This window comes from Sinocyclocheilus rhinocerous, unplaced genomic scaffold, assembly GCF_001515625.1.
Source record: "Sinocyclocheilus rhinocerous isolate Xijiao unplaced genomic scaffold, SAMN03320098_v1.1 scaffold838, whole genome shotgun sequence".
In the NCBI taxonomy this organism is placed as follows: domain Eukaryota; kingdom Metazoa; phylum Chordata; class Actinopteri; order Cypriniformes; family Cyprinidae; genus Sinocyclocheilus; species Sinocyclocheilus rhinocerous.
In genome coordinates this window covers 313054-320726 of record NW_015650710.1, presented here as the reverse complement: position 1 = coordinate 320726, position 7673 = coordinate 313054, and the positions used below count along the sequence as shown (strand labels likewise).

Genomic DNA, 7673 nt, shown 5'->3' with positions numbered 1-7673 from the left:
CAAATAATGATGATGATGATAATAATAATAATAATAATACATGTTTCTTGAGCAGCAAATCAGCATATTAAAATTATTTATGAAGGATCATGTGACACTGAAGACTGGCGTAATATCTGCTGAAAATTCATCTTTGCCATCACAGAAATACATTTAATTTTTAAAATATATTAAAATGGAAAACAGTTCAAATTGTTAAAAAAATATTTCACAATATCTATTTATGCTGTATTTTGTATCAAATATCTATCTATCTATCTGTCTGTCTGTCTGCTATTGTTAGTTCTATAATAATAATAATTTTATATTATTAATTTAATGGTAGCACTTTACTATAAGGATCAATTTGTTAACATTATTTAATGCATTTACTAACAATGAACAACATTCATTTTATTGCATTTATTAATTAAGGCAAGTATTTATTTGCAAATTTACTGTTTTTCATTGTTCATCTATATTTGCTCATAATACATTCATATTCATTCATTCAAGTTGAATGATACCTAGTGCATTAACAAATTTGAACCAATTGAACCTTACTGCAAAGTGTCACCATCATAAAATTTGTGTGTGATTTGCATGAGAATGAAAAGTTTTGTTATACGACAGGAGGTGACGGGAGATTTGAGGTGGACAGGAAGAACGGTTATGTGCGGACGACAGGCCTCCCCCTGCAGAGAGACAGAGAATACCAGCTCACAGTGGTGGCTGCTGATCGGCAGAGCAGCCGCAGTCCTCCCGCTGTAGTGTCCATCATCGCTGGCCCTAGAGCTCCTCAATTCACCAACGTGTCTTATACAATTTCCATACCAGAAAATACACCAGAAGGCCAACCGTGAGTAAATCCAAAACACACACACACACATAAACACACACCCAATCTCGTAAATGCAGCAAATCTTATTTCCATAGTGTAATTCTAGCACGCCCTAAATGCATCTCCCACGCCGTGAGAACACCGCTTATCCATCAGGGTAACAGATAGAAACAGGATCATGCTGCACTTACAGCCATCCGTGCGCCCTCTGCTTCTCGCTGGAGCGTAGCTTGTGTGAGTCATCGTGTACTACTTGATGCAAAATTCATGAAATAATGATCTTTGACTATGTCAGGGTACTGTGATATGCATTAAAGATGCATTAACATCATAACTTTGTTCTGCTCGTATAGACAGCCGTGAGAGGTTAACCATGCGTTACACCAAGTAATGTATATGATAAAAGCCTCTCTTTTTTTGTAGTTTAATTATTTATTTATTTATTTATTTTAATTTGCTCCCACATATAGATGACAAATGGACCCTTTATTACTTTGTCTTTGTGCAGTCAGTGTTAATAGTTTAGCCCTTTGATATTAGATGAGTCACTGAGAAATGACTTGCATGATGCTGCTACAGGGAAGAATGATTAGTCGTGCCCTACACAGATGTATTAAATCAGGCTTTGCCTTGTAGCAAATTATCCTAAATCCATGTGGAATAAGTGCCTACTAGATCCATTTATGGCAGCTGCATGTCATTAAATATGCATTGCATGCTGCGGTATATTATTTTCCTCATACACACCTGTGATTGCACCATATTGTTGCTTTTATTAAACTTAGACTTGGCATGACAGGCAGATCTTACTGAATGTGGTTGGCTTCATCCATAGCTATACAAAAATACGGTTAATGTTAGGATAAGTATATTGCTCATGGCACCAAAGTGGGGTGACGTTAATCTTATCCTCAAACGTTCTGGTCTCTGCCAGACAGCAGAGATAGACCAAGCCAACACGCAACCTCTGCCAATGGGGATGGAGTTGTAATAACCACAATACCTGAAAAGCTTCTTTGGGATTACCAAAATACATTAATGTCAATCTTGACTGCATGATTATCAAAATTTTGCCCTTATTTACTAGTTTCTGAATATATAAAACAACTGAAAAATGGCAAATTATGAAGTGAAAAGCTCCCATACATGAATTATATTATTTAACAGACTGTTTTTGTTTTTGAGAAAAGCTCATAAAATGTTCAGTTATTTTCATATAAAATATTAGGCTATAGGCTTTGGTTAGTTACATAAGAAGAAGAAGAAGAAGAAACTTATATTCTGATACCTGGTCTTATCCCAAAGTTGTGTATCATTCAAATGATACACATAAACGATAAAAGGCACTTTAAAAAAAAATGAACTGAGTGCCGTGCATTATTCTCCACATCTAGCACAATCTGAACCCTAAACACGTTTTGTCAAAACAGCCGGTTTTGTCCTCTTTCAAGGCACCGCGAGTTCACGTTTTACAGCAGAAGCCGACAAGTGCCCTTGTTGTTTTTGAACAGAAGCCGATAAGTCAATTTTAGCTAATCAGCGCGCTGTATTCAGGTCAGGTGACTGCTAGTCACTTTGAAAAGACGCGCTAGCTGAGAGGAGTGTTGTCAAAGATGACTAAAAGTGATCAAGGATGGATAATTTCAACGAACTTGAGGAAGCCGTGATATCTTCTTCGGGGTGTAAAAGTTAAATAAAAGCTGAAACTTTTTCACGGAACCTTGCAAAAGCAGCGCGTTACAATGGTGAGGGAAAAGCTGCTCCCTGTATTGCGTGTAATCACAACCATACAGTCTATGATCACAACAACAACGTTTGTCAGACGTCTACATTGTCATCTGTGGAGATTAAAAAGAATAAACGAGTGTTTTTGCTTAACTCTGAAACATGAAATGTGGAGTTATCTGCTTTTGCCAGTAAACGACTGTTGGAGTTATCTGCTTTTGCTATAGACCAATTTCAGTGTTTGGCAAACAGTGATGACGTTTTTTTGTGGGCAGAGCCTATCTGGTGGCATAAAATGCCAGTTTTAACGTAGTAGTGATGGGAAGTCCGGTTATTTTCTGCGAACCGGTTCTTTCGGACATTTCGTTTCAATGAACCGGTTAAAAAAACGGTTAATTTCAAAAGAAACGGTTCTCGGTTCAGTGTACTGGTGATTCGAGAGCAGTTGACTTGAGAACCGCTGTAGCAGTACCGTTCGTTCGGTAGTACACGCATGCTCAGTATATATGCTCATGCTCATCGGTTCTCTCAGTCTGCACAGCATGTTTCAGTGCTGTTGGAGTTACAGGAGTAACGAATACTCTGAGATATTGGTTTATTTCGAGTCGTAGGGACTGTAAGGCATGTCTGAAAGTGAGAAACTTTAGAAAATTGTGGATCAGTGCCGACTTGAGATGCGAACTGTTTTGTACGATTCAGTCCGATTTGGTGAACCGGTTCGACCGGTTCACTAAAAAGAACCGGTTCAAAAGAACGATTCGTTCGCGAACCGGACATCACTATAACGTAGCAGTCTATACAGAAGCCATGGAATAAAATAATAAAAAAGGTAATTTTGAGTTTATATGTCAAAATTCTGACTTTTTTCGTGCAATTCCGAGATTATAGCTCACAATTCTGGTAAGAAAAATCAACTCGTCATTCTCTCTTTTACCCTCAGCTCAGAATCATGAGTTTATATCACACACTTATGGCTTTTTTCCCTCAGAATGGACAAACTCGCAATTGTTGAGTTGAATCAAGTTATAAAGTCTGAACTAGGAGATATAAACTTGCATTTGCAAGAAATAAAGTCAGAATTGTGAGATAAAATAGGTAAATGTCATGTAAGATGTTATAGGTTTAAATAGTATCTCATGCTTTAACTGTAGGGCTAATACAATATGTCCACTATGTGAATAATATGTAGATCTATTGTTTAAATCAAATGCATGCTTTAAAAGTAGGGTAATCATAGCAGGTTTCATCCATAGTTTTATATAAAAATTATTTGCATTCCGATTCTGACATCCAAAGGCACAACAATACATTTTTTCTCTTATTCCATCGATTTTACCCATTTACCTCCACTTGTTACCAGTGTTTTTCTGCCACCACAATGCGCACGCAGCTGCATGCAGGGGCGTAAATTTCGTCTAACAGTAGGGGGGGGGACAATAAACATAAAAATTCTCAAGAGCGATATTTGAAGGGGACACAAGGCGTAGCATATTTTCTTAGCGATATATGCTATTTACACTAAGTGAAGTATTTGTTTTGTGATATGCTATTTACACTAAGTGCAAATAGCTATACTATATTAAAATAGCAGGATATTCTGCTAATTACTTATTGCCAATAGTGGCAGTTATCTGCACCTCAGCATTGTAAACAGTATGCAATAATAACTTATTGAGTGTAAATTTGAATTTTAATTCAAATTATTAAATGGATGGCACCTTATTGGGACAAAAGCCCTCCCTACACCTACCCTAACCGATACTTTTTCAACTTTTTGATTATTTCCTTCATTTTTATTAAAAAAATAAATGCTTTTCTGATGTGATTTGAAATTTGAAAAGGGAGAAAAAAAGTTGGCCAAAAGACAGATTCGAACCCGGGTCGATCGCGTCAAAACATGCGTTTTACCATTTGCGCCACTGGAACTGACAACTACTATCTGTCTTTTGTAATGCTGACTATAATGGATGGAGTTTATGTAATAGTCTGCCAACAATTTTTTTTTATTCCCAACAGTTAAACAGTTGCCCACAGAAAAAAAAACGGGGGACAAAAAAATATGCTGCAGCACCCCCACTTCCAGCGCTTATGATGTATACACAGAGTAATGGCTTACTACTATTAGTGCAGCAGGGAGACCGTGCCAAATTAGACAACTCCAAGCTGTTGTGGTCGCGCCATGACAGCGCTCGTGTCCGTTGTATCCGTCACAGTGTTGCGAAGTCCGCGGTTTTCCCGTGGAATTGGGCTACTTTATCACTGTTGCTGCGGGTTGTTTTTCATGTCAGCGGGTTGAAGCGACACCAATAACGTGTATTTTAGCCCCCAGAACGTGATTTTTACCGGGGGACTCCTCGAAACGCAGTTAGTTTTGAGTAGCAATTGGACGGGTTTTGTTATGAAAACCTGGCAACCATTCCCCTCAAGCAGGTAACGTTATTATTGCTAACATAGCGGATTTATCGAAAAATACATTGGCATCATCTGTGTGTGTGTAGGGGATGTAAAAGAGGAAAGCAGGCCTTTGGACCAAAGTGAGGCCAGGGAGGGGGAGACTCAAAATGTTTCTAAACTTAAAACGCATTTTTGCCCCGTTCGTGTTGTTTTACTACTTACAATTGATTAAAGTATAAAACTTTGTTATTTACAATGCAGAGAGTGGTTTTTAATCATATTTTTAGGGGGGACAACCCTCAGATAGGTCCTTTGCTTGAACTTTTCCTGAGGCAGCAAATCTTGAATTTGTAGAGAATTTACTGAGAACATATTAAGAATTTTGTGTCCCATGGCAATTTGTGATTTATCATTTAATGCTTATCCTAGACTAATAAATGCAGCAATATTTTCATTCTCATTGCAATCAACTATAACCTCTCACTGCTAACTTGATTTGTAAATATTTGTGTGTTTTTCCTACTTTGATACGGCTTAAAATGTCATGAAATTTCAGAGATACACTTTAATTGCTAAGTTTTATGTTTTCATTGTCTAAGTCTAGACACTGGTCATGATTTGACCCAGTGAGTAAAACACAGAGAGAATGAAACTGATAATAACAGTGATCTGGAAGACAGATGCACCTTCAATGAAAATCACAATAGAGTATTTTTTAAGCATCAGGATGAAACTAAGTGAGAGGTATTTGATCTATGTCATCCGAAATGAGGAGAAAAACTTTTCCATTTCCGCTTGCTTTCTTCAGTAATGGGTTTGTTTTGCTCCCAATATGTGATAACCAGCACAATACCATATGTTCTTTGATGCTGTGTAATTGTAAATTGTTTATTCTATATTTACACAAGATCAATGAGCCTGTGGTGAATCTCTTACCTGCTGTACCTATTTCCATTTATCTTTCCATTTATTTCCTCAACAGACATTCCATAACTTACCCACATTCAGTTACGACCAAATGTGTGTAAAGATATAATGCATTCACCTTGGAAGTTGGATTGATGGAAACGTATATTTAAAGGGTTAGTTCACCCCAAAATGAAAATTCTGTCATTAATTACTCACCCTAATGTCGTTCCAAATCCGAAAGACCTTTGTTCATCTTTGGAACACAAATTAAGATATTTTTGATGAAACCGGAGCGCACTCTGACCCTCCATAGACAGCAACGCAACTGTAATGTTCCCAGGTCCAGAAACGTAGCAAGGACATCGGTAAAACAGTCCATGTGACATCAGTGGCTCAACTTCAATTTTGTGATGCTACGAGAATACTTTTTGTGCATAAAGAAAACAAAAATAATGACTTTATTCAACAATTCTTTTCCCCAGAGTTACCGTCTTCCGCCATTTTAGAGAGTATCACAATGGCATACGCACGCTTTCCCCTAAGTGTAAACAACGCTAATTACACAGATTACGTTCATGCGCGCACTTTCCCCCCGAACTGTCAGGGTTCTGTCACTTCGGTCTAGTGTAATTCATGGTTTTGTGACAGAGCCCTGACACTCCCATCATGTCATTGTTTTCATGTGAGCGTGCGTCGAGTTCGCTCGGCCGTGCGTTCTTCTGTCCACGTGTGTTGTGTTTTGTGTAGCACGCGGTTTGTGTTCTTTTCTTGTTGTCTTGTGTTGTTGTTGCACACAGCTCGTGTCATTGGCTGCGTGCTTTCATGTCCTGTTTTGTCTTGTGCTGTGTAGCACGCAGCTTGGTTTTTCGCTGGCTGCGTGCTATCTTGTCTTATGTGAACACGCGGCTTATGAGTTTTGACCAGCACCGCTACCTGCTGCTGGTGCGGGCCAGTGAGAATCAGGACAGTCTCAGCAGTGCTGCCGAGGTGAGTGCTCTCATATGCTAATGATTGATTTATTTTGTAGCTTTAGTGCTTACATATTTGATACATAATAGATTTTTATAGTTTGTTTTTAGAATTTTAGTTTCTATATTTCTAAAACATCAACATTTTTATACAGCTTTACAGATTGTGTTCAGAGTTTGGCTAGAAAATGGTTCATTATCTCTTGGTTCACAAGACTATCTTCATTGCTTCCAGAGTAAGATCTAATGAGTGATATATAAAAGGTTTTTGCTCGGAATGAAAAGTATAGTAGTGGAAATGTATTCATTAGGTAGTTTATGGGGGAAAAAACATGAATATTACAGTATAATGACTGGCAAGAAGACTGCTGAAAATAATCTTCAGTATTATGTATTTTTTCGAGGGAATTTGACTTCAATAGAAATGTAATAGATATAGCAGTTAAATAAACGTGTAGTGGAAAAAGGTGACTGATGATATTTGCAGTAACAACTGTTATAATTTTTCATCATAAGTGATTGTTTGATGGTAAGTGATTCATGTCATTCACACATCCACAGACAACTACTTGCATGATTTCAAGGACTTGTATGATTCTGGCTGTCCATTCACAGAAATTTTTAATGCAAAAACTATGTGGTTTGATATATATATATATATTAGGGATGCACCTATACTACTTTTTCCAGTACTCGCCCGATACCGATACATTTATTTTTGGTACTTGCCGATACAGAGTACCGATACCAATATTTTCATTGCATTTGTACATTTTTTACATATTGGGTACAGAAACCAAAAGGGTATGTATAATGTTAGTTGGTTAACTTCATTTATCAAATAGATACAGTCAAAC

General features: G+C 37.4%; 1 protein-coding gene across 1 annotated transcript in view; it reads left to right on the top strand.

The window, feature by feature from the left end:
- The window catches only part of LOC107712488 (neural-cadherin-like), a gene marked incomplete at its 5' end in the record, with an annotated part of 181396 nt that overhangs the window by 888 nt on the left and 172835 nt on the right, over positions 1 to 7673 (top strand). Inside the window, 2 exons of the mRNA XM_016517756.1 lie at positions 613 to 838; positions 6706 to 6835. Coding sequence (XP_016373242.1) covers positions 613 to 838; positions 6706 to 6835 — 356 coding nt within the window. The remainder of the gene's footprint in view (positions 1 to 612; positions 839 to 6705; positions 6836 to 7673) is intronic.